The sequence below is a fragment of the Saccopteryx leptura genome, chromosome 8 (assembly GCF_036850995.1).
Source record: "Saccopteryx leptura isolate mSacLep1 chromosome 8, mSacLep1_pri_phased_curated, whole genome shotgun sequence".
In the NCBI taxonomy this organism is placed as follows: domain Eukaryota; kingdom Metazoa; phylum Chordata; class Mammalia; order Chiroptera; family Emballonuridae; genus Saccopteryx; species Saccopteryx leptura.
Genome location: NC_089510.1, coordinates 738198 through 763297, shown reverse-complemented (window position 1 = coordinate 763297; position 25100 = coordinate 738198). Strand labels below are relative to the sequence as shown.

Here is a 25100-nt window from a genome sequence, read left to right as displayed (position 1 = left end):
GGGCAGTCTGTCAGGAGCCCCGCTGGGGGGGGAGAGGGGGCTGTCTGTCCAGAGGGCAGTCTGTCCAGAGGGCAGTCTGTAAGGAGCCTTGCCGGGGGGGGGAGAGGGGGGGACGCCATCCCTCCGCAGCACCCTGTCCTCGGGCGAGGTGGGCGTCCCCGTGATGGGTCACGGCTACTTTTAGCAGCCGCCTACCCCAGCGGTGGGGACGTGACTCAGAGCTGGAAATCGTGGGCTCAGTCACTGCTCGCTCTTCCCAGCTCAGAGCCGTGGGCCTGGAGACTGCATCCTTCATGGAAGGGGGGGTAGCTTGCTCTACCTGTGGGTCAGGACCGAGGGGAGCCAGAGAGGGACGGGAGGGCCGTGCACGGGCCAGGCTGGGGGAAGGCCGGCCACCTGGCCACGTCCCAATGGGCACCACCTCCTCCCCCTGAGGAAAGGGCTGCCCCTCTGGGATGCTGGGAGGGTCCCGTGGGTAATTTCTGTGCCACACGTGGCACAGAGCCCTGAGCACCGACCCTCAGTGGCGGCTGCCGGTGGTGTTATGAGGATGATCCATGGTCCGTAGGCATGATTTCCGGTTCTTCTAAGAATACGTGGCCTCAGTCGTAACCGGGAAAGGCTGGCCGGCCATAAGCCCGGTCTGCAGCCCGCGGCCTCCTCTCCCAGGCTCATGCTGCCCCCGTCCTGCCACCAGCATGTCTCCCGCACCCACGTCCATCCGAGTCAGGGGACGCGTCCTGTGGGCACAGGTGTGGGGCCCACGCTCAGGGCTCGGCACAGGGTGGTACCCAGCGGCCCCGGGCTATTCCATGACTCAGTACCAAGAGAGCAATGTTGCCCCCACCCAACCGAGAGAAACGGGGCCAGCAAGGAAGCCGGCGTGCTTAGGGCTGCTTAGCTGCAGCTGGCATGGGAAGGCTTCCCCCAGGGACACTTGGCTGGCGTGGGCGTAGCAGGGACCTAACCTGGGCGTCCAGGTCTCGGTTCAGCTCACCTGTCCACTCTGGGTCAGACATGAGGCCACGAGACACTGGGTGGTCCCAGCTCAGATCAGGCCCTCACAGACCCCCTCACCTCATCGGGGCGTGGCTACACCCTGCCGCAGCTCCAGCGTCGAGTCCAGGGTCTGCTGCTCCCCATTTTGCCACCCTGTCCTGAGCCGAGCTGGCTGGGCCCTGACAGCAGAGCTGGGCTAGACATGCTGCCCCCGGAGAGGCCCCATCCAACGGGGACCCTGGTGCTTAAAGGGTTTGGAGACAGGAAAGGGTGTGCTGGTCATCAAAGGGGTGTTAAGGGCTTGGGGGTGCTGCCAGAGGACTTCCCGGAAGCCCGTGGCGGAGCGGGCGCCTCCCCAGGGCTCTGAAGGATGAGTAGGAGTTCTGCAGTGAGGAGAGCAGGGAGGAGGAAGAGCACCAGGACCCGGCGGGACAGGGGACTGAGCAGAACCCCCGTCTCCGCAGGTCGGTACCTGTGCCTGGTCACCATGCACAGACTGACGGACCGGCAGCTGAGGCACCTGAGCACAAAGAGGACGGCCCTGCTGGTCAGCGCCTCCCTGCTGGGCGGCCACTTCTCCGGAGAGCAGGTCGGGGCCGAGGTGCCCTTCAGCCCGGGGCTGTACGCCGACCAGGCCGAAATCCTGTTGAGCAACCAGTACACCAGCTCCGAGGTCAAGGTCTTTGGAGGCGTGGAGGTTCTGGAGAGCCTGGAGGTCAGTCACAGCGGCCGGAGCCCGGGGCTGAGGGGCCGCGGAGCGTGGGAGTCCGAGGTCGCCTCTCTCACCTTCCTGTAGTGCTGCTGGTGTCTGTTAGCTGATATGAGTTATTTTATTTTATTTTATTTTTTTGTATTTTTCTGAAGTGAGAAGCGGGGAGGCAGAGAGACAGACTCCCGCATGTGCCTGACCGGGATCCACCCGGCACGCCCACCAGGGGGCGATGCTCTGCCCATCTGGGGCGTCACTCTGTTGCGACCAGAGCCACTCTACCACCTGAGGGAGAACCCATGGAGCCATCCCCAGCGCCCGGGCCATCTTTGCTCCAATGGAGCCTTGGCTGTGGGAGGGGAAGAGAGAGACAGAGAGGAAGGAGAGGGGGAGGGGTGGAGAAGCAGATGGACGCTTCTCCTGTGTGCCCTGGCCGGGAATCGAACCCGGGACGTCCGCACGCCAGGCCGACGCTCTACCACTGAGCCATCCGGCCAGGGCCATAAGTTATGGATTATCGTGGTTCCTGCTGTGTTTCCCCACCGTGAGTTAAGTCCACGGGGGCAGCACTCAGCACAGGGTGTCCCCAGCACAGCATCAGCTCAGGGAACACGGGACGGAGTGGACAGTGCATTCAGTACAGGAACGCCGGGGACAGGGCAGGAAGAAACCCCAAGTCCATCACCTGTCTCCAACTTGCACAACGGAGGACAAGCCCCCTGTCCCTGGGTGTTGGTGGTGGTGGGTGTGCCAGGCCCTGGGCTGGGTCAGGCCGAGCTGTGGGTGACACTCCATTGGCAGACCTCCAGGCTGCGTTCGTTGAAAGCTGGTGTTTGGTGGCCGTTCGTGTCAGCTGAGCATTTAAAGAGGACTGATATTCAGTGACTTACCTTAGAAGCAGCTCAAGTGCAGACAGTGTTCCTCCCCTGACGTGGCGAGTGGCCTGCTGTCTGTTAGACGTGCCCAGCACCACCACCCGACCCGTCCTGGGACCTGGGCCGGGCCCCGCCTCCAGCGTCCGGTGTAGGAGGGAAGCAGAGACTCCGGCAGCCATGGGGTGGGGGGTGGGAGGGGTCCCTCCAGCCCTGACATCTCTCCCAGGTGAAATCAGGGTCCCCCGCCGTGCTGGCCTTCGAGAAGGAGAAGTCTTTGGGGCTGCCCAGCTCAGTCACGTACACGGTGGGCGTCTCGGACCCTGCAGCCGGCAGCCAGGGGCCTCTGTCCACCACTCTGACCTTCTCCAGCCCTGTGACGAGCCAAGCTGTCACCATCCCCGTGACCGTGGCCTTCGTGATGGATCGCCGAGGGCCCGGTCCTTGTGAGTCCCGGGCAGGGGACTCTCTGGGAGGGACCCGGTGTGGAGAGGCGGCCGGAGTGGCCCTGGGTGTTCATGGACACCCGGGAGCTTGGGGCGGGAGGGCCCAGAGTGCAGACCGTCCCACAGAGTGGAACCCACCCGTCCGGGTGGCCGTGCGCCCCAGCGCCCCAGAGGGAGCCTGTGGCTGTGGCTGAGGGCACGCCCCTCCGCCCTCCTCTGCGTGGCCCCCGCCTCCCTCGGAGGAGAAAGCCCCAGTCCCCCCAGGGCTCCAAGAGGCCCCCACGTGCTCTGCCCTCTGGACCCATTTATGACTCGTGTCCCCCTGTGCTCCCTGCCCCGGCCAGACGGCTGCCTTCCTGTTTCTGGAGCGTGTCCGGCCCTGCCGAGAGCCCTTGGCATTGGCTGTCCCCCCACACCCTGGGGTGCTGTTTGGCCCGTCCCCAAATGTTACCTTCTCCTGGAACCTGTGAATCCAAACCTCCCGTACACTCTCACCCCGTCTGCTCTGTGGCACCCGCACCTGTGACCAGCCTCTGCCACCGTTCACGTCACTAGTGTTAGTCTCTGTCACCTCACCCCCCCCCCCCCCGCTAGAAGTCACACGAGGACAGCACACAGAGCGGGCCTCCCTGACGCACAGTGACGGTGCTCGTAACGAACGGGCGGACTTACGCTGCCGTCCTGGGTCAGAGCCGGCCGTGTGCGCAGCCCGGTGCTGGACTGAGGCCCGCCAGGCCCCCTCACCCCCCACAGTGCCCGGTAGAGGCACAGCCGCAGAGACAGACTGGAGATGTGGCGGGGGGGCAGCTCACGGAGGAGGGGGGGCTGTTGCACCTCTGCTGGGAGGGGCTGCAGTTCAGGGGGGCTGCTTCAGCTCGGTCTGGAAGGATGCGTGGCTGGGGGCGGGCAGTGCGGTCGGAAAGAGCCCGGGCCGACCTGCAGGGTGAGGGCCAGGGGGTTCTGGAGCACCAGGCCAAGGTGTGGGCTTTCCTCTGAGGGCAGGGAAGTGACCCGGTCTGTCCTGGTTGGTGGTGGACTGAAGGAGGGCAGGGGCCAATGTCAGGGACACTTGAGGCCACCCACCTTCCTCCAGCCGAGCTCAGCACAGTCAGTCCAGTGAGGCAGAGGGAGGTCGTGGTGGAGGGGAGAGGGATGAGCCCAGGGCCGTGCAGGGGCAGGTCCTGAGGACAAGGGGCTCTGGGCAGAGGGTGCTGGGCCCCCTGGGCATGCCCGGCCTCCATTCCAGCAGCTGTGGGGTCCCCAGACGGTGCCTTTGCCCCGACCTGCAAGGCTGGGGTTCTCACTCACGACTCGGCCTTGTCCTCACTGCTCTGCCTGTCGGGTCAATGTGGGGCACTCCTGGGCAGCCCCCCACCAGACTCCCCCAGATACGCCTGTCCTGCCCTGGAGCCGTCCTGCGGAGCGGTGGGGAGTCTCCCCTGAGGAGAGCGTCCCCTGCAAGGACGCAGGCCGTCGGGCAGAGCAGGACTGGGGACAGAGCGCTGGGGGGACGGCCCGGGACCTCTAGTGGCCGCCTTACCCTCTGCCGTGCACACGGACACGGGGACCCACGTGGCGGTTTGGTGAGCGGCCTTTCCCCCTGGCAGACGGTGCCAGTCTCTTCCAGCACATCCTAGACTCCTACCAAGTCATGTTCTTCACCCTGTTTGCCCTGCTGGCCGGGACTGCCGTCATGATCATAGGTGAGGTGGGCGCCAGGAGGCCCTGCGGTTGCCCCGCCCACTCCCGCCCCGCCCTAACCAGCCACCTTGTTTGGTCTCGCAGCTTACCACGCAGTCTGTGTCCCCCGGGAGCTCAGCCCACCGCCAGCTCTGTCCCACCGAGCCAGCCCCCAGCACAGCCCCCACTGTGAGTGGCCACCCTGCGTCCCAGCGGGCAGAACCCGGAGGGAGGGGAGGGGTCCTGGGGGAGACGGGCTGGTCGGGACCTGACACCCCACGTCTCAGCAGGCCTGGCGCGGGGCCCGGAGGGGCAGTGAGGCCCAGAGGGGCAGTGAGGCCCAGAGGGGCAGTGAGGCCCGAGGCCCAGAGGGCAGACCGGGGAGCCCTGGGCTTGGTCCCGGGTCCCAGGCAGAGCCGGGCAGGGCACAGGGGCCCGGGGAGGCGTGCCCCCTGGGACCGGCTCCCGCTGCGGGGCTGCTGTCGTGGACTCGGCTGGGGGCTGGCGACTCAGACAAGGCCTCTGGGGGTCCCCACGAGGGATTTCACACCCCTTCCTCTTAGGAGTCCAGTTGTCTCCAGGGGCCCCGAGGCCCTGGGGACAGTGCACAGCTCCGAGGCGGTGACCCCTGAGTCTGCAGGGCTCCATCGTGCCCCCTGACGCCTCCTGAGCCCCATGTTCTCCACCCCCCCCCCCACATACAAGAAATCCTTGAGCTGGTGTCTGCTGATCTGGGGGAGGGGCTTGTCCAGGCTTCAAGGGGTCTGTGAATGTTAGTTGAAAGAGGACACAGTTGTCAGCGGATGCATTTCTCAGGGTGACAAGCTCCCACATGCATCCTGGGCCCCGAGAATCGCCGTCTGCTACCAGGCTGCCCCATGGGCCTGCAAGTGGATGCCCAGGGAGGCCGGGGATGTCCAGCCCTTTGCTTGCTGCTCTGTGACTCGGACTAGCTCACCAGCTGTCCTCACGGGGGCACCTGCCCCTCCCAGCCTCAGCTCCCCCTCCCCCCTCCCTGAGCTGGAGTCACAGCGGGGCCGTCACATGGCCTGTCCACACAGCGCTCTCCGCGCAGGAGGCTGTCCCCACCCAGCCGCGTGTGCCTCCCTGCGGCACCGTGGCCGGACACGTCTGTGCCCTCGGACTGTGTTTGAGCTCCAGGATGACCGGGGTCATGTCTGGGCCTCTCTGTGTCCAGCTGTTGCTCCTTCCACTTAGGGCCCACTCATCAAGCCCCCAGTGGACTCCTGTCTGTGCCCAGAGAAGCCGGGGGTGCACTGCTCGGGGGACTCTCTGAGGGACGCCCTTCCTGGCGTCTGACGCTCACTGGTCTCGTCTCGCCCTAGATTTTGCTGCCTCACCGCCTCCGATGCCCTTCAACGCGCTGCCTCCTGCTCCTCCCCGAACTCGCCGAGCGAGCCCCCCCTCGGGGCTGTGGAGCCCCGCCTACCCCTCCCACTAGTCAGCGCCACCCCCCACGGCACCGCACAGCCCTCCTGTGCCCCCTGTGGCCTGAGCCGGGCCAGGCCCAGCCCCACGCCGCCTCTGCTCTCAGACCTCAGTGTGGACAGTGCCCGTCAGCTTACCCCCTGCAGCGGAGGGCTGCGTCCTGCGGCCTTGCCAAGGCCGAGACGTCCTGACTCGTCCCTCCCGCCTGGTGATCTAGGGTTTCTGGACAATGCCTTTGTTTTCCTGGAAGTCCCTGAAATCCTCCCTTCTCAAGACTTGGAGCAGACAGAGCTCCGCCCAGACGTTGTCTGCCGACGGCGTCACAGCCGTGGTCTCAGGGAAAGGACTTTCTGTTACTCTTGTTGTTGGGGTTCTTCCCCTGTGGAAACTACTTCCCCCCCCTCTGGCTTTGGCTAGGAAACGAGGGGTGAGGGACAGGGGTCCAGTGCCTGCCCCTCTGCACCAGAGGCCTCAGGACTGAGTGCACAGGCCCCTCGGGCCAGTGCGGCCTCACGGGAGACCGGGCACCGCTGGGCAGCCTGCCTCTCGCCCCTCCTTGGGCCGCTGTGAAGAGACTGCTGGCCTTTGCGTTTCATTGTTTCCTGACTTGTGGAAACCTCTCCTGGACTTGCCTCAGCCCCATGGGGACGTCCCAGCTCCCTCTCGTCACGAGGACACTGGAGCCTCCGTGAGGAGAACGTCCTTGGGGCCGGGCGTTGTTCTGTTACTTTGGAAAAGTCTTGGCCTTCCGCCCGAGCACAAAGAGCCAGTGTTGTCTGTCCCTCCTTTTGTATGACGACGTCACACCTCCGCAGATCTGAGCCTCTGTCCTGCCTCCCTGCCGCAGCTCCCAGCAGACACCGAGCCCGCAGCCGGCCCGTGAGGGGCCGAGGAGAGACAAGCACCAGGTCCTCCCTCCTGTCCAGCCTCTCGCTCCCGCGGCCGCTGAGGCCTCCCACACGTGGCCTCTGCCCTGGGCAGGGGACCTGGAGACACAGCTCAGAGCCAGTCACGCCTGGACACTGTGTGTGGGGTCTGAGCTGCAGTGTGAGTCCACTCCAGTCCTCGGGCTCCTTCTCTGTGAAAGTGGGAGACAGGACGTCCTGTGCCTTGCATATTACTTGAGCTGACAACTTGGATGTAAACAGGTGTATTTCCACTTGGTTTCTTTAATAAAGCTCCGTATAATTTCTCAAGAGCGTCACAGTCCCCTCTGTGGACGTGGTCCCAGCCCTGCTGGATTTGCTCCTGCTCCTGGGGTCTGGGGACAAGGTCTGTCTCACCGCCCTGGGGCCTTTTGCGCCTCACTGGCCCCTCCTGTCTCTGGCCTGGCCACCACGGCCTCCCTCCCACCTCCGAGAGCCCAGCCGGCGGCCAGGGCACATGGCTGTGCTGTCCTCCCACGCTGCCAGCCCCGGCCCCCACAGGCGCCCTCCCTGGAGGAGGACATGGCAGCCCCGCCCACACTCCGATGAGCCACCGAGTGTCGGCTCGCCTCTCTCTCGGGCCCCCTGCCCTCTGCCAGCCGTTCCCTCCTCCCTGCCCCTCAATCTCCCCACGCTGTCCTCTGCGGCTGGAGTCCCAGGGTCACGGGCTGAGCTGCTCTGCTCGGCCAGTCCTCTCCGTGACGTCTAGCTCGGACACTTCCTGTGGACTCTCCCTGCCTTGTGGGCAGCTCCTTGCCTGCTGGGTTGCTCACGCCCCCACGTGAGGGCTGGTCCTCTGCAGCCCCCCACTCCCCGACCCCCACGCAGTCCCCGCCCCTGCCTTCATAGGCGTCTGAGAGCCCCACGAGGCAGGTCACAGCCGTGAGGACGGGGCTGAGAGGAATGAGGTAGCTGCCCAAGGTCACAGGCCATCCGAGGGGCATCGGTGGAGACCAGCTGACTGAGGGCAGGGAGCGGGCGGCACACGCAGTGTCCAGCGTGCCCCTCTGGTTTGGACCCAGAACGCGAACAGCTTGCAAGACCCCGGGGGGGGGGGGCCTCTTCCCCTCGTTGTCACCACCCTGGGCTGAGAAGACCGGCTAGGGTGGCCACAGAGCAAGGACGGGGGGGCCACCAGAGTCACGGCGCCATTGTGACCGTGGAGCCTGCGCCCCACCTGGGAGCCTCCCTGGACTCCCATCGGCTGTGTGGTCAAGTGCGGTGCGTCTTCACTCACGGCCAAACCTACTTCCTCCGAGTCAGTGGCCACACCAAGGGAGCCCAGCCCGCCCCGCCCTCCTTGCCCTGCCCAGCCCGCCCCGCCCTCCTTGCCCTGCCCAGCCCGCCCCGCCCTCCTTGACCAGCCCAGCCCGCCCCGCCCTCCTTGCCCCGCCCAGCCCGCCCCGCCCTCCTTGCCCAGCCCAGCCCGCCCCGCCCTCCTTGCCCCGCCCAGCCCGCCCCGCCCTCCTTGCCCCGCCCAGCCCGCCCCGCCCTCCTTGCCCCGCCCAGCCCGCCCCGCCCTCCTTGCCCCGCCCCGCCCTCCTTGCCCAGCCCAGCCCGCCCCGCCCTCCTTGCCCAGCCCAGCCCTCCTTGCCCTGCCCAGCCCGCCCCGCCCCCCTTGCCCAGCCCAGCCCGCCCCGCCCCCCTTGCCCAGCCCGCCCCGCCCTCCTTGCCCCGCCCGCCCCGCCCCGCCCCGCCCGCCCCACCCTCCTTGCCCAGCCCCGCCCGCCCCGCCCTCCTTGCCCAGCCCGCCCGCCCCGCCCTCCTTGCCCAGCCCAGCCCACCCCGCCCTCCTTTCCCTGCCCGCCCACCCCGCCCTCCTTGCCCAGCCCAGCCCGCCCCGCCCTCCTTGCCCAGCCCAGCCCAGCCCACCCGCCCCGCCCTCCTTGCCCCGCCCACCTTGCCCAGCACCCGCCCCTGCAGGCACACGCCGGCATCCAGTCACCCCCAGCCGGAGCTCTCCTTCTGCACCATGGACGCCCTTGCTGCTGCACAGCCGCGGTCCCTCCACGGGCCTCCTCGTCCCGTTCCCTGTATCCAGCCGGTCTCCACGTCCCCACGGACCCCTCCGCCTATGTCGCCGTCTGTCCGGCCTCCTACGGCCCTCCCCACTGGCCTACCTGCCCCAGCCTCCTCATCAACTGTCCCCGACCACCCTGCTGCTGGCAGACCTGACCCCCCCAACCACCGGCCTTAGACTCCACCGCAGCCCTGCCTGGGTGTGGCCCTTCAGACCTAAGGGCCCCCACTCCCTTGTGCACACCCAGGAACTGCCCTTTCCCAAATGGGCTCTGCCCCCTTCACTGCTGCTTTGTCCTCGGGTGGAAACAGCCCCAGGCCCGATTCACTCTCCACAGCCCCCTTCCCTCCCACCCCTGCCCCGCACCTCCCAGCTGGCTGAAGGCAGGAGGACCCAAAAGGTCCCAGAGGCACCGTTACCAGGCCCTGATTTCCCTGACGACCCGGGAGGTGTCTCCTGAGGATTCTGAGGACACTGAGCTCGTGGAGGAAAGGTGCTGTGTCCACAGGCTCCGCTGTCCCTGTCGTTGGGGAAAGCCGGCCCAGAGCTGGTGAGGACCCCGTGGAGAGAGCACATGATGGTGGGATGAAGAAACAGACCGCAGGGGAGTGGAGGAGGGTGCTGCCCAGACCCTGTCCCTCTGCTGCTACTCCCCCTGCTGCGGGCAGTGCCATCCTCTGGCCTCCCCTCCCCTCCCAGGCTGGCGGCTCCTTGGGAGCTCTTGATTTAACTGTTTCCAGGACCCGGGCCACAGAAGGACCTAGAAAGCATTCAACTGATGTCCTACGTCAGCACAGGGCCCGCCTGGTGCACGGTTATTACGTGCCCTGCAGCCAGCGCTGACCCCTGGCGACCCTAATTGAATGATGTCCACACTGTCCTGTCCTCGCCAGCCCGGCTCGGCTCCTGCTGACCAGCCTGACTGTCTGGCCTTCCTCTCTCCTGGACATCTTTTTTTCCCCAGCATTCTGGTCTTCCCAAAACACCCTGTCTTCTCACGATGTGTCTGCATAGGGCTGCCTCGGGGTCGTCATTCCTGCCTTGGTTTCTTTAATAAAGCTCCGTATAATTTCTCAAGAGCGTCACGGTCCCCTCTGTGGGTGATGTGGCTGGCGGTGTTCCAGGCTTCACTTAGGGGCCACTTGATCATCTTTCTGGTGACCCCAGGTCTCCCGCAGAGCTGTCCTCCAACACTGTTTTTCAAATGACTCATTTCCCCCCCCCATCCGCCTCCTCACTGCCCAACCATCGCACCCGTACACAGAGAACACGAGGGTGTGGATGGTCTGAGCCTGTCTCTCACGACGCATCTTCACTTTGGGTGACTTCTCCTGATGCTCCCATTGCCGTCCTCCCGAGTCTCAGCCTTCTCTGTGTTTCTCGGTGTCTGTCTCCGTCTGAATCGATGGCTGAACCAAGGTAAGCAAAACAATGGTGAACAATTTCCTCCTGAGCACAGGAAGCACTAAGTGTTGGTCGACTGCCCTCAGACAGGCCCCCTCAGTGACACGGGATGGCTGCCAGGAGCCGGATCACGTCACATCACGTCCCATCACGTCCCATCACGTCACGTCACGTCACGTCCCATCACGTCACGTCACATTGCGTCACATCCCGTCCCACCACGTCACATCACGTACCTTCACGTCACGTCACATCACGTCCCACCACGTCACCTCACGTCCCATCACGTCACCTCACGTCCCATCACGTCACCTCACGTCCCATACGTCCCATCACGTCCCACCACGTCACGTCACGTCACATCACATCCCACCCAGACATGGCGGCACTCACAAGAAGAGGAGCGGAGGGCCCAGCTCTCGCTGTCCCCCTCCTTCCTGGACGGCTCCTTAGAAGACAGCTCCCATCACACCCACCGCCCGGGGTTGATGTGGCCGCCTTGGTCCCACGGCTGGCGCTGGCGAGGGGAATGGAATAATTACCTCCATTATGGTAATGATGAGCGTCAGGATAGCGACCCCTCAACTTCCTTCAGCACAAATGGGGAGGTCTCAGCCGCTGCCCTGTTGGTTTTCTCTTCGACGATGATGTTTTCTCCCCGTTCCCCAACTTGGAAACTCTGGGTCCCCACGGAGCTGGGTGACCGGAGCACGAGCACGGGAGAGGCTGGGCTGGCTTCTCGCCGCCGGTGGCCAGACCTTCCCAGAAGTGAGCGCGTCTACAAGACCAGGGAACCCACAGCGCCAGGCAGCTTTCTGTTCCCAAACTAACCCAGCCACTCCACTCTCCAAACGGTGCCAAAGATTGCTTTTTAGCACCATTTACTGCTAAAAATATAGTGTTGCATATGGAATTTTCTTTTTTCTCCAGAATTCCTAAATTTGTCCAAAAGTTGACTCTCCCGTTGTGTCTGTCTCTCCCTCTGTGTGTGTTTGGTGGTGGTGAGGGGTGCGTTCTGGAAATGTCGTATCTTCAATGTCTGAGGTCTTGCAGGGAAGGAGCCTTGAGCCGGGCCTCCGGGGCGGGCGGCGAAGGTCTAGTCTGATGGGAGACGCCCATCGCCTTCCCTCTCGGGACCGGGGAGTTCCCTCGTCTGCAGAGTGGCCCCCCTGACGTCTGTGCTGCCCACCAGACGGGTCCCAGCGGGAACCCCACCCTCGCCTCCCGACTGCCCCGCGCCTGCCTTCTGGGTGCCCCACCCCCCACAGGCTGCGTCCATCCGTCCCCACCCGCCTCCTGCATGGGGGTGGGCAGTGGTCACGCCCCTGGCTGTAGCCGGTAGAGTGAGGTTGGCAGTCACGTTGGGTCGGGTCGGAGCCTGGGCTTGAAGAGGCCACTCTGGTTTCCACTCACCTTCTTGTGCGTCTGCGTCTGACGGTGATTAGAAAGCCCCAGAGGCAGCTGGCCCAGGGAGAGGAGAGACGCTTGAAAGGGGTCTGCAGTGACCCCGGCCCAGCCCCGACCCATGGCCGTGAGGATGAACGGTGGGTGTTAATACCACTGGCTTGGGGGACAGCTGTGTGGCAGTGTTACCATGGCAGCAGGGGACACCGTGTGATACGGATTCCTTTCTGCCTGAACCCATCAAAGGCACATTTTCTGCCGCCTGTCACCATCTGACTGACACAGCTGGGCCCGGGTGGGCCCCCCCCCCCCCCGCACACCGGGTGGGCCCCCCCCCCCCCCCCCCCCCCCCCCCCGCACACCACTCCACAGCTGTCCTGCTGGGACAGGCTCTCTTGGGGCCAGCACTGGCTGGGGGGCACGGTGCTCACGCCCAGGACAGACACTCAGGACAGAGTGCCATCCGATGGGGGCCTCCCCTCCCTGAGCTCCGATGTCCCTCCTCCCAGGAAGGGGCAGTCACCTGCACACTGAGGCTGCTGGGGGGGGGGGGGGGATGTGGTTCTGAAAGACTCTTTGCTCCATCGATTTGGGTCCAGTGCCCAAACTAAAGCCACCCCTTCCCTGGCCCTCCCCTCGGTGGCATCCCTCGTGGCGGGGACCACACTGGAGAGTGTCTGCAGAGGGAAGCCCAGGGTGGGGCCCCAGGAAGGAACAGACTGCAGCAGGTTGTCCTGCATCACGGGGTCCCGTTCTCTGACACAGCCCGAGCTTCGGGCCAGTGAGGAGGAGAGCAGGGCCTGGGAGGCAGGAGGGAGCTGAAACTCTTCAGGTCATTTCACCCCAAATGTCTCTGGGGCAGAGAGGCTGACCCACCTTCCCCCAAACCTGTCCTCCCACCAGCAGCCGGGAGGCCATGGGGCCACATAGATCGGGGCCATGCCAAAGCAGCTCAGCAGAGGAGCCCCCTGCCACAGCAGCCGTGGGTCCTGGGGCCAGAGCGGGCCGTCGGGAGGGGCCTGGCAGAGGGGGGTGGGAGGACGGGGGGGGGGGGGCGATCACAGCGGCCGACACTTAACCGCATGCCTCACTGGCTCGTGCTGCCCCCTTCCCAGTCTCGTGGGCGTTGTCCTCACCTCGGCCGTGTAACGAGGGCACCGCTGTTACAGACGGGGACACGGAGGTGTACGAGGACACGCCACCCTTCCGGCATCAAAGTTGGCACATGGCAGAACCAGGAATTGAATCCACGCAGCCCGGTGACAGGGTTTGCCATCTACACCAGTCCGGCCTGTGTCCACCTGGGACGGCAGCTGGGGGCCACCGGGGGGGGGGGGGCGGCCGGCAGGAGCCAGACCAGCAATGCTCCCCTCTGAGCAGCCCGGCTTCGGGCTGTCCTGAGTCGTTTCTCGCAGGGAAGAAAGTTGAGCCGGAAATGATGAAGAACAGTCTGACACCCCCGGCCCCCTGCCTTCCGCCCACGCAGGTGCGTGCTGTCAGTCAGTGCTGTTGTCTGTCCAGCTCCCAGGCTGTGAAGGTGGTGGTGTTTAAAAACACAACAGATGCACAAAAAAACTATAAAGATGACTTCAGTCTCATTTAACCTCTCCCTTCCATCCCTTTCTCCTCTTCTCAGAGGCAACGACTTTTTTTTTTTTTTTTAATATTTATTTATTTATTCATTTTAGAGAGAGAGACAGACAGACAGACAGAAAGGAGGAGCAGGAAGCATCAACTCCCACATGTGCCTTGACCAGGCAAGCCCAGGGTTTTGAACCGGCGACCTCAGTGTTTCCAGGTTAACACTCTATCCACTGCACCACCACAGGTCAGGCCAGAGGCAACGACTTTTATAAACCTGGCAGCATAACCTCCCGGGCAACGTCTGTGGTTGATAATAAGCACCCCGTGAATAAATTTATTTTTCTGTGTGTCCTCTAAGGATTTTACACAACTGGTCACATTCAGCGTCTTGCTTTTGAGGAAGGTCAGAACAAGCCACACCCCACGACGTGCCTCAGGGGTAGATGATGGTTTTGAGCCCAAGGCAACTTGAGCTGTGGGCTCAGGAGAAGTCTCTGCCCCACCCCCACCCCCCTTGAAGTGCCTGGAAGAACTTGAATGAGGGGTTTTGCCCCTAATAAGAGATGATCGCCAGGAATCTTTTCGACCCACCTAGGTGGCGAGGCAAATGTTTATTCACTAAATATCTGTCCTTCTTGTCCTCCTGCATGGACCCTGGGAAGCCCCCACGGTGCACGGCCTCACCCCTAGCTCAGGATGTCTCCTCCACCCACGTCCCCTCTCTGTCCCTGAGCCTCTCCTGCATGGGGGTCCCTGACTCTCCCAGGCGTGCGGGGTCCCATACGCATGTGTGTCTCTTGCACATCTGCCTCCTGTCCACCTGACGGTTAGACCAGCAGGAAGCCACCTGCCCGGTGAGGAGAATTTGCTCCTCGCCCTCACGGCGTCTCTCTGCAGGTCTGAATTGCCAGCATCACTTCTCGTGCGCTTTGGGGTCGTTACTGAGTGAAATCAGGGGGACTTGAACACAAGCACTGTGAGCCGGTGACAGTCAAACTGGTATCCTACACAGCAGCCAAGTGCCTAACGGGCAGGGGGTGTGCGGCGTGGCCACGCTGGACAGGGGGACACTTCCCATCCTGGGGCACACAGAGCAGGATGGAGCAATATTCCATCGTGGCCATCAGAATGGCATGTAATTTAAATTTTGTGTTTCTGCTCCAAGCCCAGAAAAGCAGCAAAGCCGGACAAGGGACTCGTCCACCACTGACCTCAGGACCAGCTGCGTTGACTAATGATGCCCCCCCCCCCCCCCGCACTGGACCAATCAGTGGAGACCACACCCTGAAAGGACAGACCTGGAGAGCTGGTGAGTATTCTAATGAGATCCTCCCTTGTGACCTCCCCTAAAAGCCCCACCCCTACAATCCCACAGGAAGAAGGAAGGGCCCAGTGCAGCTCCACTCAGGGCACATCGTGCTTATCCCGGCCCCTCCCTCTCCTCCCCTGACCCCTCCCCCTCCTCCCCCGTCCCCTCCCCCTCCTCCTCCCTCCCTCATCCCTTCCCTCTCCTCCCCCTCCTCCCCCCTCTCTTTCCTCCCCCAGCCCCTCCCTCTCCCCCCCTCCTCCCCCAGCCCCTCCCTCTCCTCCCCCCCTCATCCCCTCCCCCCCCCCCGTCCCCTCTCCTCCCCCCTCCTCCCTCTCCTCCCCCATCCCCTCCCTCTCCTTCCCCCTCCTCCCTCTCCTCCCCGTCCCCTCCCTCTCCCCCCCTCCCTCTCCCCCCCCCCTCCTCCCTCTCCTCCTCAGACCCCTCCACCGCAGCCTCCTTCTCCTTGCCTCTCTCTCTCTCCTAAGCTCCAAGGGCCCATCTGCTGCTGATTCCTGAGCCCATTTCTTGCACAGTCACTTCTTGAACACTTGTGACTTCCTAAATAAACTTTCTCCTGCAATTTCTGTCCTGGTTCTGAATTCCTTCCCAGCCAGAATTTAAGTACTGAGGTTGCTGAACCCAGTCGGGCTGACCCCGCCCAGTCTAATATTTGATGCGGTGTTGTTCTCACTGCCGGTTATATTTATGCTGCTGCTGGTTTGGTGAGTGAAAACAGCGTTTTATACGTTTAATTCAAATTCTTTGCTACTAGTGAAATGAACATTTTTTATTTATTGGCCAATCGTATAAATATTTTCCTCTATGAATGGTCCTCCCCCCACAATGTTTAGCTTTTTAAAACTTACTTTTTTGTTACTCTAAAGGAGGGATACTATAAAATATCTACTCGTGTCTAATTTTGTATTTGATGTACCAGTTACCTATTGCTGTGTAACAAACTACCCCTCTAACTTTCAGTGACTTAAATCAGCCAACATAAGTTATTTCTCATGAGTGTGGGAGCCAGCTAATTAATCTAGGCTGGGTTCAGCTGACAGTGGCTTTGCTCCTCCTCAGACCAACGGGCCAAGTGACACATGTCCTTCTCATGGTGACTTCCTAGCTGCAAGAGAGCCAGTGGGAACACACACAGCCTCTTGAGGGCTAGGCTGGGACTGGCCTGCTGTCATATGTGTTTCATTCTATTGGGAAAAACAAGTCACATGTCTGAATCTAGAATCAAAGCTTGGGACATAGACGCCACCTGTGACAGGAAGGGCTATAAAGTCACAAAACAGAGCGTATGAAAAGAAGAGTGAGGGGTCAATGTCATCAACGCCTGTCTAGCATAGTCGTCTCTTCTTATTGACCTGTGGCAGCTCTTTTGTTAAGACGCACTTTGATATTTTATATATTGATACTTTTCAGAGGTAGCCTGTTTCCAAAATAAAATTTGGAAACCCGCTGATCCAGTTCAACCCGCTCATTGTGGAGATCGGAACACTGAGGCTCTGAGATGGGAAGGGCAAGATCAGGGTCACACCTGAGAACCACAAAAGGGGGGTTCTTTGAAAACTCATAAAATAATCCCTACAGATCTGGACATTTCCTACACAGACAAATGTCAGAAGAAGGGGCTAAGACGTGGTGTGCTGCTGTCGAATGTTTTTACAGCTAGATTTATATTTTTATAGATTTGACCCCAACTGAGGACCCCTGCAGGGAAGCAAGATCTTAAATGCTTCAGAGAATAGTGGTTTTGCAGCTTCTTTTAGGCGCTGGGAATTGAGGGAACTAGGGAAGGTCACATGGGGCTGAGGAAAGCAAGGCAGGAATTGGATTACGGGACAGTGAACAAGATTATGTGCTCTGTTGAGGGTGGCTGTGCGATCAAACGTGTTAACCTGGCTGCACAGGAACAATGGACAGGGCTGGATTAAGTGCTGTGCCTGGCGTGTGACTGCCCACCGTGACCTGCCCAGTTAGGACACTTAAGATCAGATCACCCTGGGAGTCACTTTTCATAGACTCCTCTCCCCTCGCTTTTTCTCTCTTCCACACATGGGTCCCAGATGACCCTGCGGATGTGTCACCTGAGTGTGTCACTCTGATGAATTCGCAAGGAGCTGGTCTAGATTCTGCAATTCTAACAGCCAATCAAACGAGCCATCCCAGGGCAAGAGTGAGGAGAGGGATAAACCCCCGGCCGCGGGTTTGTGGTGTCCACCTATTAGTATTTCCATGTTCAGCTTCATGTTGTATGAAGCTAGCAAATAAAATCCTGTGGACGACTTCCCTGGATGCCTATCAGGTGACCACTGGCATCTGGGAAGTATTTTTACTGAAAGAAAAATGATACCATTTATAAGAACCAGGAACTTGGAATCTGAAAGATTCCTGCTTTAAGGCATAATCGCCCCAGGGCTGCGGCTGTGGGCAGTCTCTCTCTGGATTCTTCTCTGTGGGAGCAAACTGCAGCTGCCAGTACGGCTGTGGACAGGGCCCAGGCACCGAGGAGAGCTGGCTCTGCCAATTACCAGCAGATGACTTTGACCTTGGTTACTGCACATCACCTCTCTGAGCCTCAGATGTCCTGTCTGCAAAATGTCATTCTAACAGGGCCTCCTCCGCAGGTGTGCTGTGTGGTTTAATGAGCTCCTATGTTGAAAGCCCCCGGCATATGAGCAGAGCTGGGGGTGGAGACTGCGCAGCCACAGCGCATGACCTCACCTTCTCAGCTCCGGCTACCAGGTGAGAACAAAGCCGGGGGGGGGGGGGGGGATAGTCTCTCGTTTTCTAGACACTCCCCAAATCCAGCTTTTGATGGTAAAACCTTTTACTTTATAAACAATGATAGTAAAATCCAAGCTTAAAAAATATTTAAAAACAGCCTGACTGGTGGTGGCACAGTGAATAGAGCATTGACCTGGGATGCTGAGGACCCAGGTTCGAAACTCCTATGTCACCAGTTTGAATGTGGGTTCATAGATATAACCCCATGGTCGCTGGCTTAAAGCCCACGGTCGCTGGCTTGAAGCGCATAGTCACTGTCTGGAGCAAGGGGTCACTGGCTCAGCTGGAGCTCCCTGGTCAAGGCACATAGGAGAAGCAATCAAGTAACAACTGAAATGCTTAAACTATGGATTGAAGCTTCTCATCTCTCACCTTTCCTGTCTCTCTCTCTCTCTCTCTCTCTCTCTCTCGATATTTATGACAAGCTTTGTGGGACAAAGAGATCTGGCCTCAGGCCACCAGTTTTCAATCTTGGCATTTCTCCCTACACGGTTAAATTCTGGCACATGCACCTCCACATCCTCTCCTGTGACCCTGACAGACATTACTAATCGCTCCCAGCACTCTTCCCCGCTCAAGTAGGACTCTGCCCCAAAATTCCTAACAAGCCAGCATGCCAAAGCCAGCACCAGTCAGCCAGCCTCAGTGGAGGAGAGGAGACCCATCACCCCATCCAACTCCAAGCCCCTCACTTTAGAGGTGGGAAGGGCTGGCTTCACTCTCCCATCATCAAAGATGTGAAGGTATCAGCGTTTCTCTGGCAACTTGCCTGGGACGAGGGGGCTGGCGGCTAAGAGATGCTGTTTGCAAGAAAGCCCTTCAATGTTACAGGTTTGGGGCTGAAGCATCTTAAAGGGCAGATGGCCCTGTGGCCGCCCCTGCTGCCCACCCCCTGCCCCCCCCCCCCGTGGCCGCCCCTGCTGCCCGCCCTGCTGGCCCCCCCCCGTGGCCGCCCCCGCTGCCCGCCCTGCTGCCCCCCCCCGTGGCCGCCCCTGCTGCCCGCCCTGCTGGCCCCCCCCCCCGTGGCCGCCCCGCTGCCCGCCCCGCTGCCCCCCCCCCCCCGTGGCCGCCCCGCTGCCCGCCCTGCTGCCCCCCCCCCCGTGGCCGCCCCTGCTGCCCGCACCTGCTGGCCCCCCCCCGTGGCCGCCCCCGCTGCCTGCCCTGCTGCCCCCCCCCGTGGCCGCCCCTGCTGCCCGCCCTGCTGGCCCCCCCCCGTGGCCGCCCCCGCTGCCCGCCCTGCTGCCCCCCCCGTGGCCGCCCCTGCTGCCCGCCCTGCTGGCCCCCCCCGTGGCCGCCCTCGCTGCCCCCCCCGTGGCCGCCCCCGCTGCCCGCCCTGCTGCCCCCCCCCCGTGGCCGCCCCGCTGCCCGCCCTGCTGCCCCCCCCCCCGTGGCCGCCCCCGCTGCCCGCCCTGCTGCCCCCCCCCGTGGCCGCCCCCGCTGCCCGCCCTGCTGCCCCCCCCCCGTGGCCGCCCCGCTGCCCGCCCTGCTGGCCCCCCCCCCGTGGCCGCCCCTGCTGCCCCCAGCGTCCCAGAGGCAGTGCGCAAGGGGCTTTGTGGGGGGCCGCGTTAAATGTGCATTCACTGCGTGAAGTTTCCAGGAAGACTGGCCTGACGTTTCCCATCTGTGTGGGGGAGGGGACCGGGGACTCATTGTCTAAATTAAAAGAAAATTATCAAGGGCTGTTTCTTGGGTGCTGGAGTGGGAGGCAGGTTCACGTCTGCTGCCAAGTCGGAAACTGCGTTTCCTAAGCCAGCAAAGCTGAGCGCCTGTGGTCACCGCCGCGGGGCGCTGGTCTCCTCTGTCCCCAGACAGTCATCCTCCAGACGTGTGGGAGCTCCAGGTGTGTGCAGCAGGTGAATGAAGGCAGAGAGAGGCGGCAGGGGAGCTTCTCCATGGGGGGCACAGCGGGAGACACAGGCTCAAAGCACCCCCTATGGGACATGGGAGGGGCTGCAGCCTGGGGAAGGGACTGTGCCAGCTGGTGGGGTGAGGGCAGCCCCGGAGAGAGCTGAGTCAGACCTGGCCAGGAGCAATGGCGTCTCACGGGAAGGGCAGGTTTGAGCCCAGGGTCAGAAGCGGCCGGCCTCCTGTTGGGGGCAGTGTTGAGCAGAGAGGAGGATGGCTGTGGCCGGGGCTCACATCCTCACCCCTCTGGAACAACATTATGGCCTGTGGTGCTGGCCACACAGAGCTCCAGGCCCACTGGCTCCGGGAATGGCGGGACTTCCTGGTTCTGGGCGCTTCAGGTCACTGTAACTGAGATCACAGGCTTCCCATCCCTCCACTCCACCATACGCCCCCGGGGAGCACGTGGCTGGGTGGCAGGGTCACAGGGTCGAGATGTTCTGAATTCAGGACAAAGAGTACAAGTCAGCCACGTTGCTTCTCCTCAGTCTAAGTGGACTTTTATAAGTGAGAGAAGGAGAGACAGAGAGACAGACTCCCACATGCCCCTTGACTGGGATCCACCCGGCAACCCCCATCTGGGGCCAATGCTTGAATCAACTGAGCTATCATCAGTGCCTGGGGCTGATGCTAGAACCAATCGAGCCACTGGCTGCAGGCAGAGAAGAGAAGCAGATGGTCGTTTCTCCTGTGTGCCCTGACCGGGGATTGAACCCAGGTTGTCCACACGCCAGGCCAATGCTCTATTCACTGAGCCAGCTGACCAGGGCCTAACTGGATTCTTTTAGGTCTATCACATTTCAAACTACCAAAGGAATAAAACCCACTTAATAGCATTTTGCACAATTCCAGGTTCTGAGTGGGTTATTTAATTTGCTTATTAAAACCTGTTTGATCAAATCATGTCATAAAATATTCTAGTTAGAGGATTCTTCGTGTATTTTGTCCAGTCAAATGGTTAATATGTTTTAGTTTCTATTAACCTTTAACATAGGATGAAATATTAAAGACATCAACTTAGGGAGGTTGTAGGGGGTTACGGCTTTGTCAAAGCTCTGTAAGGAAGCAAACCAACAGCTGTCCACCTGTCCGTAGGCAATGCGGAGCCACGCCTGGTGCCCGAGTGGGTGTGTGGCGTGTTCAGAGACAGGCCAGAAGGGCTGCTCTGGGGCCGAGTGCGTGTGCTGGTGGGATCCCCCGAGTGGCTGATGGACGGACGGTACTGGTGGAAGTGTGTCCTCCTGTCCTCTCTGCCCTCTGCCCTCTACCCGGGCTCTCAGGCTTCCGCGGTTAGTGCTGCCAGCCCCCCCCCCTGCCCTCAGGGTCCCCCTTGACCATGATCCAGCAAAGGAGGGACTAAAGGCCGGAGCCCAGCCTGCCCACCCCAGCCAAGCCCTCAGGGCCACATCAGAGGCTGCAGCTGGGCTGGACTGGGCTGTGGGGACAGCAGGGCAGCCCCTCTACAAACTGCAGCCAGCGTGGTGGACAGTGCCCCGTGCGGGTCTGGAGGACACAGCACGCAGGTCCTGTCTGCCCCTGCCCACCTGGGGACACCTGGGACGACGGACAGGAGTGGACCCACAGAACACTGGCCACCAGGAAATGCTCAGTCCACGAGGGGCTCCAACCTGGACCCCGGCTTTCGGCTTGTCCACCCATGGGACCGTACTACACGTACCCCCTGGCCATCCACACCCCACCTGCCACACCCACCTGCCACACCCCACCCGGGGACAGTACTACACGTACCCTCTGGCCATCCACACCCACCTGCCACACCCACCTGCCACACCCCACCCGGAGATGCCCCCACCAGCCCCTGGCCCATCCACACCCACCTGCCACACCCCACCTGCCATACCCACCTGCCACACCCACCTGCCACACCCCACCTGTCACACCCCACCCGGGGACAGTACAACACGTACCCTCTGGCCATCCACACCCCACCTGCCACACCCACCTGCCACACCCACCTGCCACACCCCACCCGGGGACAGTACTACACGTACCCTCTGGCCATCCACACCCCACCTGCCACACCCACCTGCCACACCCACCTGCCATACCCCACCTGCCACACCCCACCTGCCACACCCCACCCATGGGACAGTACTACACGTACCCCCTGGCCATCCACACCCCACCTGCCACACCCACCTGCCACACCCCACCCGGGGGCTGTACTACACGTACCCTCTGGCCATCCACACCCCACCTGCCACACCCACCTGCCACACCCACCTGCCATACCCCACCTGCCACACCCCACCTGCCACACCCCACCCATGGGACAGTACTACACGTACCCCCTGGCCATCCACACCCCACCTGCCACACCCACCTGCCACACCCCACCCGGGGGCTGTACTACACGTACCCTCTGGCCATCCACACCCCACCTGCCACACCCACCAGCCACACCCCACCCGGGGATGCCCCCACCAGCCCCTGGCCCATCCGTCCACCCTTCTGTCTTCTTTTCTCTGCAGCCTGGCTCCTCCACCAGGGGCCAGGTCTCCTTCCTCTGTACTCGCTCCATCTTCTTCCTCTCCTCCTCACGCCACGCTCTGCAGCCTCGCTCCTCAAACTCTGGTCCTGGGACCCACAGCATGGGCCTGGCGGTGCCGGCCCTCAGGGCCCAGCCCAGCCCAACTGGAGCAGAGTGGGGGCCTCCACAGGGACCCCTGGTGGCGTGTATGCGCTTTCTAGTTACAGACAGTTCTGAGTTAACTGGAGCAGAAAACCCGGATCAGCAAGAAGGAGAGAAACGTCACCGGTCGCCCCCGGATTGTTAACTGTGCTCAATTTACCATTCTTTCCCCCGGGATTTTCATACACAGACACGCGCACGCACGCATGCACCATTTTCTTACAGAAATGCCAGCAAGCTGCAGAGATTTCGCAACCTACCTTCTTCCTGCGTGTGACCATCAGCGGCATCTCGCCCTCTCGGTGAGCGTGGGTCTGTGCCATTAGCCCTTCCTTCATTCCTGCGTACATTCAGCAAGGACTGAGGGCAGTGCCTCCGGTGTGCCAGGCACCGTGCCAGGCTCTGTGGTTTTTACTAGGGAACAAAACAGACCAGCCCCTGCGCCTGTGGGGCTATGACCCAATTGGGGAAAAGACAAACACTGATGGTACCCTTGCAAACACAGTAGGTTCCCTGGAGACCCGTATTAGTGGGGTGTTTGACCCGGTCAGGGAGGGATGCCCAGAAAGTGGTGATTGGGCCGGGTTTTTTGTTTTTTTTTAATTTTTTTTTATTTATTCATTTTAGAGAGGAGAGGGAGAGACAGAGAGAGAGAGAGAGAGAGAGAGGAGAGACAGAGAGAGAGAAGGGGGAGGAGCTGGAAGCATCAACTCCCGTATGTGCCTTGACCAGGCAAGCCCAGGGTTTCGAACTGGCGACCTCAGCATTTCCAGGTCGATGCTTTATCCACTGCGCCACCACAGGTCAGGCTGGGCCGGGGGTTTGAAGAGTGACTGGTGGTTAACCAGCTAAGGAGAGGAGGGGAGAGTCGCCCAGGCTGTGGACACAGTGTGTGTAAAGGCTCTGAGAGGGAAGGAATGGTGGAATGGGCTACTGTGGCTGGTGGGCAGAGAGCAGGGAGGGATGGGGCCGGAGGCTGCTGCCCAGCGTGGATGCAGCGAGAGTCACGAGCCGGCCCCTAGTGAACACACACAGCCCTGGAATGGACGTCCTTGTGCACATTTGTGCCCACAGCTCTGACTACTTGTCTGACGATGTCCCAGGACAACGTCCGAGACACGGTGGGTCTGGAGTCACTGAGCCAACATCCCAGCTGGATGTAATTTCTCAGGAGCCACTCCTGAACCCGCCACCCAACCCCGCGGCTGTCCCTGCTCTCGTCACCCCGGAGGAGCCAGCTCTGGTTGGTCATGGACGGCCGGGGATGGGGACCAGAGGACAGACAGGACCGAGGCAGCCGGGGTTCCCTGCTGGCGGGAGCCGAGTGTCCCTTGCAGTTGTGAACTTGTCTCATCTTCTCAGCCCGGCCTGCACTGAGCTCCAACCCACCCGCCTGCCTGATCGCTCAGAGGCAGAGGCAGCGTGGGCCGAGGCCAGGGCCCCGGTGGGAGCTTGGAGGAGGCCCTAGCCTGGTGCGGGAGAGGGAAGGGTCAGGGGGGCTCTGCCTGGAAGAGAGGACACTTGCTCAGTGACCTAGATGGGACAGTAGAAAGTTTCCCTGGTGGACAAGAGAGAGAGGGGAGGACTCCGCAGCAGAGGGAGCGGCACAGGCAGGCACGACAGGACAAGGGCCCGGAGCTGCGTGTGAGCTGGTGGCGGCCCTGGTGGCCGGAAGGGGTGTGGCTGAGGTGAGGGGCGTGGCTGAGGGGAGGGGCGTGGCTGAGGTGAGGGGAGGGGCGTAGGGGAGGTGAGGGGCGTGGCTGAGGTGAGGAGAGCGTAGAGGCCGGGTGGCTGGGCTGGGTTTCTGCGGCTTTGTTGTAAACATTTACATGAGTGAACCGAGGGCTTGGGCCAGGCCACTGTTTCCTATGTGCAGGTGCTGGAGGCAGAGGCCTGAGCTCAGATCCTGACTCCACTTCTCATGAGCTCTGTGACCATGAGCAAGTCGCTAACCCTCTCTGTGCCTCAGTTCCTTTTCTTTGGCAATCATACCGCCTCCCTCACTGGGCTGATTTGAGATGAAATAATTAACAGAAAGTACTGGGCAGAGCCCCTGGGGTCAAGGGCCCGCTGGAGACCCAGGATGGGCCGACCACCTTGCCAAGCCTCGGGCAACATGAAACCGCTCTTGCAGGGGCACTCTGTTCGACAGATATTTAACAACATACAACACACACACATGTGCGTGGCCTCTGCTGGGCAGACTGGGCTTCTCCCAGGGAGCTCGCTTTGTAGAGGGGGTGTGGGGAACATACACAGTGAGACTCTTTCAGAGACGGGGCTCAGGACCACAAGAAGCACGAGGCAGGATCGCAGGAGAGAGAACACCGGTGCAGGTGAGGACGTGACTTCAGAGACAGAGAGAGTCAGACAGGGACAGACAGACAGGAACGGAGAGAGATGAGAAGCATCAATCATCAGTTTTTCGTTGCACATTGCAACACCTCAGTTGTTCATTGATTGCTTTCTCATATGTGTCTTGACCACGGGCCTTCAGCAGACCGAGTGACCCCCTTGCTTGAGCCAGCGACCTTGGGTCCAAGCTGGTGAGCTCTGCTCAAACCAGATGAACCCGCGCTCAAGCTGACAACCTCGGGGTCTCGAACCCGGGTCCTCCACATCCCAGTCCGATGCTCTGTCCACTGCGCCACTGCCCGGTCAAACACGACTTCCTTTTGATGGCCAGGAACATCTTTCCTGCTCTGGCAACATGGGAGCTGAACAATACTTCCAGGTCAAGGAACCAGCACAGATGCGGTAGGAGGAGTGTTCCAGGCTGAAGGCACAGCATGTGCAAAGGCCCTGAGGTCACTAGGAAGCAGCAAGAGCACAGTGTGGCTGACGTAGGGTTGGCAGATACAGCGATAAAAACATAAAGCGCCCAAGAAAACCTTCTGGTGGTTCCAGATGGGAGAGGCACTGGGGGAATGGGTGAAGAAGGAAGGGA

At 61.6% G+C, this 25100-nt stretch overlaps 1 protein-coding gene across 1 annotated transcript in view; it reads left to right on the top strand.

Annotated features, from left to right (window-relative positions):
• Positions 1-7335, top strand: part of NUP210 (nucleoporin 210) — an 89003-nt gene extending 81668 nt beyond the window's left edge. The window contains exons 36-40 of the mRNA XM_066347172.1: positions 1464-1714; positions 2810-3026; positions 4634-4729; positions 4812-4895; positions 6053-7335. Coding sequence (XP_066203269.1) covers positions 1464-1714; positions 2810-3026; positions 4634-4729; positions 4812-4895; positions 6053-6168 — 764 coding nt within the window. The 3' untranslated portion in view covers positions 6169-7335. The remainder of the gene's footprint in view (positions 1-1463; positions 1715-2809; positions 3027-4633; positions 4730-4811; positions 4896-6052) is intronic.
• The last annotated feature ends 17765 nt before the right edge of the window (positions 7336-25100 follow it).